We start from the raw sequence: 10,312 nt of genomic DNA on the forward strand, positions 1-10,312 counted from the left end.
TTCTTTAATTTTGAATATTTAATATTATAAAAATATACGTGCACACAAAAAATTAATTACTAAATCAATTTTTTTTCTTAAAGACAGTAGGTTATTTTATTTCAAATGAAAGAAAATATTTTGTCCAAAATTCAGGACTACACAAAAGAAAGTGGGATTCTCCCATCCTTCGCTTAAATATTAGCGAGACACAGTAAAAAAATGAAACTAAGAAAAAAGTAAAGTTAGAATTAAGTTGGGATTTTAGTGGGTAAGTTTACAAGTTCTTGATTTTGTTTGGTAGCAATTGTCAGAAGTTTTTCAAAATTCATAGATTGACGTTCGAACACCCTCCTACACCTTTCTTTCCATATATGCCAGGTAATAATCAAAGCAAAACGGACTGAGTTCTTACTCACAGATCGGTAATTCGGGGTAACATTTGGAGTCTCCACCAATCGAAAAAGGAGATGTAATTCGGATTTGGTCAAGTGCGCTATTGGACTCTTACTCCAAGTTTTTGAAGTATCGGGACAGTTGAAGATGCAATGTAATAAGGATTCTGGTTCAGCATTGCAAATGGGACAAGTTGGTGAAGTACTTGGGAATCGCTTATTTATGAGCTCCATGATAGAGAGTTTTTCATGGAAGGACTTCCACCCGAATACCTCAATCTTGTGTGGGGTTGCTAGACTCCAAAGGAAATTCCAGATTTTTGGTTATTGCATGATATTTAGACAAAATTCTAGAGAAACATGGTGCAAAAGGTAAGCAACTCTATATCCCGAAGCTACATCATATATCTTGGATCTATTGAGTGTCCATTGAATTCCATCCTCCCCTTCTCCTGATACTGTAGATAGAATTTTCTAGGCAACATCTTGAGAGAATATTGAATTAATTAGGAATTGATTCCATTGCTTATGTGCAGAGAACAGATCACGAACTAAGAAGATTGAATGTCCAGTTTGGGACTCACTTGTAAGAGTTGGTACTGAGAATGGATACGGAGGTGGGAACTATGGATCTCTAAAGATTCAGATTGCTGTTCCAGAACCAACTCTCCAGTTTAACCCCTTTTCAACGACACTTCTACCTGCAAGGATACTCCTCCATCCCCAAGAAGGTAACGATCCCAACTCTACATATATAATAGAATTATATCTGAAATATTTTTCTTTTAAGATTTTAGATAATAAAGAATCAGGATTAATGGCAATTCTCCAACATTGTTTACCTAAGAGAGCTAAATTTTATGCACGTAGGTCTTTAAAGCCAAGCCCTCCTTTTTTCTTAGCCCTTGTCATTGTATCCCAACTAATCCAAACTATACGACGTTCCACAACTTGTTGATCCCACCAAAATTGATTAAGAATGTAATGGATTTCCTTGATTAGATTATCTGGAAGTTTGAAACAAGACAGGGTATATATCAGGATTGCTTCTCCTACTGTCCTTAGTAATACTTGTTTTCCTCCATTAGATAAAAGACATCGTTTTTAGTCTTGGATTTTTTTATAATTATTTTTTTGACAACAGAAAAGGTGGCCTTTATCGATTTATTTACTAAAGAAGGCAGTCCCAAATACTTGTCTTGAGCTCTAACGTGTAAAATATTTATGGTAATAGCAAGTGATGTGCGTATATCATGAGGAGGGTTATTGCTAAAGAAGATTGCAAATTTATTAAGGTTAACTTTTTTGCTACTGAAGCTTTCAAAGTCCCCTAATAAATCTAAGATCCTCCCATAATTGTCTTCTAATGTCTTACAGAATAATATAGAATCATCTGCAAAAAGTAAATGATAACTTTTGGACATCTACTTGTAATCTGAATCCCTTCAATGTGTCAATTTTGCTTTGCTTTGTGTAGAAAGAATGAGAGGCATTCTGTACAAAATAGAAAAAAAAAAGGAGATAGAGGGTCACCCTGACGGATGTCTCTATTTGTTTTAAAAAAATCGTATGGTTGGCCTTCTACAACCACAGAGTAAGAAACCATCGTTACCAATTCATGAATCCTACCTATCCACGTAGAATCAAATTCCATCAGCTTCATGATAAACCACAAAAATTGCCACTCAACCCTATCATATACTTTACTCATCAAGTTTAAGGCCATCTCATACTCTAAATCTCTCTTTTTCTGCTTGAGGTAGTGCATACATTCATGTACTATCAGGATATTATCTGAAATGAGTCTCTCCTTTAGGAATGCGCTCTGATTAGGGATAATAAATTTATTCATACACCCTTGTAATCTATGAACTAGTATCTTAGAGATGATTTTGTAGAATACAGAGGATAAACTAATGGGTCGTACCCAAGACATGTCACAAGCATCAGGAATCTTAGGAATGAGGCAGATATTAGTGTGGTTGAAACTCTTTAAAATGCGCCCTCCTCAAAAGAAACTTCTAACTGCCTTGAATACATCCTCGCCCAATGTATCCCAGTAAAATTGGAAGAATTTAGCTGTTATCCCATCTTCCTCTGGAGCACTCTGTGGGTGTATACTAAAGGTAGCTTTCTTTACTTTCTCAAAAGAGACTGGACATTGTAGCCTATAGTTCATGCTAACTGTAACCTTAGGCTCAAAGTTTAAGAAAAAAGGCTCATTCAGTTCAGCCATACGAATGCTGTCTTTCACCCTTTTATCACAATCCAGTCCGACTTTGATCTTGAGAATTCGATATTCTCTTGCACAAACAGAAAAAAAATTAATGTCTATCATCTCTCTAATTTTTTACCCAAATCTTTTTCCAATCTGAATAGTTTTGAACTGCTCAAACAGATCCTAGAATTGGATCTAGATTGAAAAATAAGTAATGCTTGGTCCTGTTCATCCGATTCAACCTATCTTCTCACATGCAAGATATAATCCTTAAAGAGTCAAGGAGATCCTTTTTTAATTATGAGAACATCAAGATCATTCTCAAAGAAGAATTGGAATTGATTAGGACCTCTCTCAATCAATCGGAATTGCTCCGGTTTACCCAATATCGCCCTTAGGGCATTGTCAATTATGCCCATCAAAAACACCTTATCTGCAAAGAATCTCCTCGAGAGACTCTTAACACAAGCCTCCAACTCCTGAGAATAATCTTCCGTCTCTAATACCACAATATCCTCTTCATCTTCCTCACTACTTAGATCAATTTTAGAGTTTCTCCATTCACCGAAATTCATATTAGATTGAGAGTACTAATTGAAAAGAAGTTGATTATAAGGTAACGAAAATTAGGAGTACAAATTGTTGTGATCAAAGAAGAAGTTAGAAATAGAAAAGTAAAAAAGAGGTGAAAAGAGGTGAAAAGATCAAAACTCTAAACAGAACACTAATAAAACCTAGCAGAATATTGATAAAACCCTAATAGAACACTAAAAAAAATACATTACTAAATCAATTATTTAAAGAGAGAGAGAGAGAGGGGTTAACTCATACATGTATAAATAAAATATAATTATCAAATTTGATTCGAATCGGTTAGTTGAACTGAAAATTTGGTCTCGAAAATCTTTAAATTAAGTTGGGTCATCAATTGAATTGATTAAATAATTAATTTGGTCAAATTCAGTAAAAAAAACTAGTCAGACTTATTCAAAATAGTCCAAGTCTAGTTAAAAGTTAAACTAAGACTTATCATCAGACAAAGTTTATTATTTGCTATATATATATATATATTACTTAAATGAAATGAAATGAAATTATATTTATAAATTAAAAGAATAAAATACTTAAAAAATAGTTAATTTAATTTATAAATAAAAATATAAAATAATAGTCAATTTAATATAAAAATAAGACTAAAAACCTCATTATAAAAATAAAAAAATAAAATTTTTATATAATTATTTAATTATAATAGAATCAATCAATTTAATCTATAATTTACTAATTAAAATCAGTACTTCAATGATCCAATAATTTAATTAAATATTTTAAATTATTTAACGATTATTTAAATGGCCATATTTTAAACAATAAATCGATTTTTTATTGAAACATATATTTATCAGTATGTTTGTATCAATTAATGGACCATGTTAGTCAAGCATGTATTTATGTTGAGTTTCGATTTATTGTTAAAAAATATGTTTTATTTGTCTAAAGGGATTTTCTATATAAAAAATAATTTTATGTTTTAATAAATATAAACACTTTTTCTAATAGATAATTTGTTTAACAAAATATTCTATGAATAAAAAGAATTAGCTACCATATATATATATATATATATAAAATAATTAAATTTATTTACAAACAGTATAATCAATTTTTCCCTATAAATTTTAGATATATATTTCTATAGTAAAATAATTATTTTATCAATTTTTCTATAAATTTCTTAACAACATTTGTTGTGTAGATGCTTAACTTCTCCAGTTTTGTTTTTATGTGTTCGAAAATTTTTTTTTTATTCATTTAAATACAATAAATCCTCAAATGGTGGTGGTTTAGGAATTTTGAGCATTAAACCAATCCTTGAGGCTTGAGCATAAAGTAGGGAATAGATTTGTTTAGAGAAGTTGGGAGAGAGAAGATTCATCAAACATGATCCTACTTGGCACCAACTGGTTGGATATCAAAATGTGGTAAAAATAGTTTTCCAATAAACCACGCACTCCAAATAATAAATAAGTTACAAATCCATTATTCAACGCAACTTCTTCTGACCTTTCCAACCTACGTGGTTCCTCTTCCTAACTCAAACTACCAAACAGAACAACAGAACAGAACAGAACAAGCCAAAGAACCTTCCCTTTTTGTTCTTCTCTCTTCGCTCTTCTTTGAATGGGAATCAAAAGAGGAGCAGAAGAAGGTAAAGCCATGGTGGTTGATGATGTCTTGGACTCCATGCCCCTCTTCGCTAAGGAGCTTCTTGCGGGTGGCACAGCTGGTGGTTTCGCCAAAACCGTCGTTGCCCCACTCGAACGTGTCAAAATCCTCTTCCAGGTTCTACCTTTCAACTCTTTTCATCAATTGGTCTCTTCATATTCTTCCAAAGATTTCACCTTTACTTCATTGCTTCATTTTCTATCCCCCAATTTCGTACTGTTGAATATTTTGATTGATTGGTTTTAATCCCTTTTTTCAAGAAATGAAGTCTCTTTATGATACCCTTTACTCTTCAAAGTTAGAAAGATTGCATCTTTATTGTATTTGTTGTTTGCTTCAAAATTGATGGTGAAATGGGTTTCTTCTCTTTACCCCATTTTTTGTAATTTTCTGTTGTCATTCCTTGCAGACTCGAAGAGCTGAGTTTCACAGCTCAGGACTTGTTGGATCAGTCAGCAGAATTGCCAAGACCGAAGGCTTTTTAGGTTTCTACAGGTAGAACTTAGAAGAACCTCAACTCAACTAACACATTGAAACAAGAAAGTAGAGAGAGAATATAATTGAGAAATTTTCTGCAGCTGTCTAATTAATTTAATCATTATTGAATTGCAGAGGAAATGGAGCAAGTGTTGCAAGGATTATACCTTATGCAGCACTTCATTATATGTCCTATGAGGAATACCGCAGATGGATCATGCTTACTTTCCCTGATGTTTCGAAAGGCCCTACCCTTGATCTCATGGCAGGCTCATTATCCGGAGGGACGGCTGTTCTTTTTACGTATCCTCTCGACTTGATTCGGACTAAGTTAGCTTATCAGGTAAAGTTTCTGAATTCTGATCAATATGATTACCGTCTTAGTTATCAAACTTGAGAGTTCTCTATAAACTCCTGAGTTTAGGTAAAGAATTTACATGTTAACTCAAGAATTTGATAACCCTGATTGACATATGTTATCTGTGACTGCAGGTTGTTAGTCCAGAAAAGTTGAATGTTTCAGGGATGGTTCATAATGAACAAGTTTATAGAGGGATCCAAGATTGCTTTGCAAAAACTTACAGAGAAGGTGGCATTAGAGGTCTCTATAGGGGAGTAGGTATGCCCTCAAATCTGCTTATATCTGTAGTGCTGTATCTTCATAGTTATGATATTCTCACAACTTGCTCCTGGCAACAGCTCCAACGCTTGTCGGAATATTCCCGTATGCTGGTTTGAAGTTTTACTTCTATGAGGAAATGAAGCGCCATGTCCCTGAGGAGTACAAGAAAAGCATTATGGTGAAACTCACATGTGGATCCATAGCAGGTCTATTGGGGCAGACCTTCACATATCCTCTTGAAGTTGTTAGGAGGCAAATGCAGGTAACTTAAATCATTTGGTCATTGGAAAAGTTTTGTAGATGGATATCAAATAATGCATAGTACAAAGTTGACAACATTCTGGCTAGGTTCAAACTCTGCTGGCATCTGATAATGCAGAACTGAAGGGGATTATGAAATCACTTGTTGTGATTGCTCGAAATCAGGGCTGGAAGCAGCTGTTCTCAGGGCTCAGCATCAATTACATAAAGGTGGGATGGGAAAACTAATTGCATAGTTGAGCAACTAAAACTTTACAACATGTTTGGTTTCCATTTTAATTTTAACTATTTCCTTTTTAGGATTTGTGAACAAAAATGCAAAAAGCAATACGCAGTTAGATTCCTTCTAGTTGATGTTTTTTTTTTTTTTGCAATTCAGGTTGTTCCATCAGTGGCAATTGGGTTTACTGTTTATGATACCATGAAATCATACCTGAGAGTTCCATCAAGAGATGATGCTGCAGTTGAAGTGGTAACCAATAAAAGAATCAGCCAACCATCGTCGCAGACACAGTAACAGCAACAGATGATGCTACCTTTCAGATTTTCGCCTGTCTAACTCTTCAATTCATAGGCTTCAAAAAGGTTTCTTGGCCTCATCCTATTCACATTGTTTTAGCACCACATGCCATTCTTTCAAGTTGTACATTGTGAGATGGAGATTATGTTCCATCATAAACAGGATACAGCATGCATTTCTCTGCAGATTGCAAGGGAATGAATGATCCCTTGTGGCAGATCCCATTGTTTTCATGATGTAACGAGAAGACAATATGTTGTTGAGGTAGGACACAAACTATGTACATACAAATAAAAGATAATTTGCACTTTTTGAATGTGCAAGCACAGAGGATTATATAGATATGTTGATGTAACAAAGCCAGATTCGTATTACCTTTGACCACCTGTTGGCGCCAGATTTCTACTTCTACTACTTTTCAACTTTTGTTGGCTATTTTGTACTATATAAGATTATAAGTAGCTAATTCCAATAAGCTAATCTTACAATTACAATCCAATGAAATCTGCACGCTGATACCAAAGCATTAGACTGATGATTCTGCATCACATTGAAAAGATCAGAAGTACAAGTGAGCTTGTCTTTTTTTTTTTTTTTTTTTTTTCTCTGGTCTAAAGTCTGAACGTTGATGACTCTAAATAGTAAATAGAAGGCTACGTTTGGTTCTAAGAACAGGATAAAACAAGATACTGAGAACAAGACACAAAAATTAGTGTTTTTGTGCTCGTGGGAACTTATATTATATGCAGCCAACATGTACAACGGAGAAGCTACATAGATCAATCTTTAGATGAAACAAAAAGATTTTAATATTTTATCTGTTTGATAATGGATTTGAAACCCTACACATTTTGGTAGAAACAATCTAGTAAGACAGCACCAGAGTATCTACACTTGAGTAGTAACTCTACCAATAATCTCCGCATGAGCATTTTCCATCTCTAAAATGATGGAATCGCTTGTTATCCCTGACAATAAGCTCCCGTCCGACGATCTTCGACATGATTTTGATTGCATTGTGGCAGTCACCACAAATACGCAGATTCTTTATTATCCGAAGTGTAGTTCTCGGGGGAGTGCTGATTAGACCATAAGCAATGGCCAATCGCTCGCTATGATATTGCAAGGCCTTCTCTTTTTCTTCCTCATTAATGTCATGGAGAACATATCTTGTATCAGGCACATAACCTGCTTCCCTCATCTGGCCACTCAAACCCTTCAATTTCTCATCAGCCTCTTTATACGGAACGGCACACCGATACTCGGCCACTCTATTCTTCTCCTCTAGCATGTTAATTGCAGACTGTTTCTTCCTTGGAGGTGTTGGAAGCTTATCAGCAATGGCCTTTGAAGGATTGAGACACGCCAACAACTCCTCCGCACGATCCTCAAGATCCATATCTCCATGAATCCTAGCAAAATTTCGGAGAGCCTCCCAAATGTCATCTTCAGGCTGAAATGGCTTACTCTCAATGAACTCCTCAGCTTCATTCAACTGACCGGCATTACCCAGAATGTTAATGATCTCCATGTAATGCTCCATGGTGGGAACAATTCCATACTCCTTCATTGATTCAAAGTGCAATAATCCTTCCTCTACAGCTTCTTCCCTTGCACACGCAGCCAAAACCAATGCAAAAGTTTCACTCTCAGGCCGTATCCCTGCCTCCTTCATCTCCTGAAAAACCAACAAAGCATCATCACCAGCTCCATTTTCAGTGTATCCAATGATCATCAAGTGCCAAGAACTCATGTTTCTCTCTGGCATTCGATCAAACACCTTGCGTGCAATATTCATGTTACCACATTTCCCATACATTCCAATCAACCTATTGTTCAATTCAACCTCCCCTCGAAACCTCGATCTTCTCAAGAACTCATGAACCCTTTTCCCATACTCAAGCGACCTCGTACCCTCGCACAAATTCAACATGGCGAGAAAAACACCATAATCAGCAACAGAACCTTGACCCATGAGTTCCAAAGCTTCAGCAAGCTTACCCTCTTCGCACAACTCAATCAAATTAACGTTCAGGGTGGTTGCATCAAACAGCGCGTTTTGGCGGTTCTGGTCGACCCTATTATGAGTATTATCAAGTTTGGGTTTTGGTTCTCTGGGAAGATTCTCCTTCAGTGAAGTTTGGGTCTTTTGAGCGAAACGACCAGTGGGGGTGGCGTTTTTAAGGCGGGGTTGGACCTTGTTGGTGTTGGTGGTGGGGTTCTTGGAATCGGGAACGGCGTAGGAGCATAGAGGAGTGGAAGGGAGAGAGCAATTGGAGGGCTTCGGAGGAGAGAAGTGTGGGAATTTGGAATGGGATGAGATGACGGTGTTTAATTTGCGGGGAACGGGTGCCAGTGACGCCATTGATGAGTGGAGTTTGAGCTCCATGGAGTTCTGATTTTGGAGGCTGTATGGAACAATTGCAGAAGAATAATATCGGATATCGAAATCAAACGGATAGGCTACTTTTAGAGTTAACACTCATATCTCCTTCAATTTACACTCTTGCTTGTCTCCAAATTTTGATTTATTCAACGAGAATCTGTGGAGACTGTAATCCTGCGTATTTTTGGTTATTATTTAGCTAATATAATATTAAATTATTTTTAATAAATAAATTTTAAGTTTAATTATTTTATTATTTTTATAATTTTATTAAATTTTTAATTATTTTCATATTTTTTAATTTAATTTTTATAGTTTTTAATTTTATAATTAAATCATTTTTATGTCAAAAATATTAAAATTAACAGAATATTTTTTCTAAAATACATGTGGTCAAAGATTTAGTTAAGTTTTTAATTATGAATATTTTTAATTTGTAAAAAAATATTCAATTAATTCTAATATTTTTTACACTAAAAAGAACCTAATAATAAAATTAAAAGTTGTATAAGAATCTAATTAAAAAAAAATTATAGAGATCTAATAAAAAATTTGATAAAACTAAAGACCAACAGAATAAATCTAAATTTTACTAATTCATATATGCAAACTCTAAAAAGTGTAGATATTCACATAATTAGAAATGAAGAAGGTAGATGGGTGGTAGGATTTTCCCACAATATAGGTTGTTGTTCAGCATTTAAGGCAGAATTCTGGGACATTGTTCAAGGCTTGAAGTTAGCTTGGTTTTTGGAGATGAAACAAGTTCTCACAACCAGTGATTTATTCAATCAATAGGAGCAAGTGTAATGTGCAACACCCAAACTTTTTTGTTAGGAAAATTTATGAGTTAAAAAGACAAAATTGTAGAGTTCTTTTTGTATAGATATATAGATGTGTAATTTGGCTTAAAATAACGTAAATTTAGAAATAAATTTTTTATTTTAGAATGGTGGATACTACAATAAAGATGGTAAAAATATTTTCTCATGAAGATGCTTTGGTTAAAAGTGTGGTTTATTTATTTAGCCACACTTTAAACAAAAATAACATTTTTATAAATATCAAAATCTAACCATACAATCCATCATCCAAGGATCAAAAAGCAATATATTCATACGAAGACAATTATAAAATCTTCATTGTAGTATCCACCTTTTAGAATAACTCTCTTTTATAGTGAGTCAAAAATCCTCTGTGAGAATGCTAGAGAGGTTATCTTATCCCA

General features: G+C 34.3%; 1 protein-coding gene and 1 pseudogene across 2 annotated transcripts; one reads left to right on the forward strand and one right to left on the reverse strand.

Moving 5' to 3' along the window:
- Window positions 1–4,640: 4,640 nt before the first annotated feature.
- On the forward strand, window positions 4,641–7,082 carry LOC107644481 (Mitochondrial substrate carrier family protein). Its single transcript, XM_016348346.3, has 7 exons — window positions 4,641–4,935; window positions 5,228–5,313; window positions 5,431–5,638; window positions 5,788–5,914; window positions 5,995–6,179; window positions 6,266–6,388; window positions 6,558–7,082. Exons 1-7 carry the CDS (start codon window positions 4,774–4,776, stop codon window positions 6,693–6,695), a joined length of 1,029 nt encoding a protein of 342 aa, XP_016203832.1. The 5' UTR covers window positions 4,641–4,773; the 3' UTR covers window positions 6,696–7,082.
- Window positions 7,083–7,483: 401 nt separating this feature from the next.
- LOC107644482 (pentatricopeptide repeat-containing protein At2g15690, mitochondrial pseudogene) lies at window positions 7,484–9,248 on the reverse strand (annotated as a pseudogene). The gene has a single exon (XR_015883646.1). The product of XR_015883646.1 is annotated as a pentatricopeptide repeat-containing protein At2g15690, mitochondrial pseudogene (transcript).
- Window positions 9,249–10,312: the final 1,064 nt, after the last annotated feature.

Source organism: Arachis ipaensis, chromosome B5 (assembly GCF_059453495.1).
Source record: "Arachis ipaensis isolate K30076 ecotype BB chromosome B5, ASM5945349v1, whole genome shotgun sequence".
Classification (NCBI taxonomy): domain Eukaryota; kingdom Viridiplantae; phylum Streptophyta; class Magnoliopsida; order Fabales; family Fabaceae; genus Arachis; species Arachis ipaensis.

Coding starts and splice junctions, on each gene's coding strand:
- LOC107644481 (XM_016348346.3), top strand. CDS start 4,774: ATGGGAATCAAAAGAGGAGCAGAAGAAGGTAAAGCCATGGTGGTTGAT. Junction 4,936..5,227: donor GTGTCAAAATCCTCTTCCAG/GTTCTACCTTTC, acceptor CATTCCTTGCAG/ACTCGAAGAGCTGAGTTTCA. Junction 6,389..6,557: donor TCAGCATCAATTACATAAAG/GTGGGATGGGAA, acceptor TTTGCAATTCAG/GTTGTTCCATCAGTGGCAAT.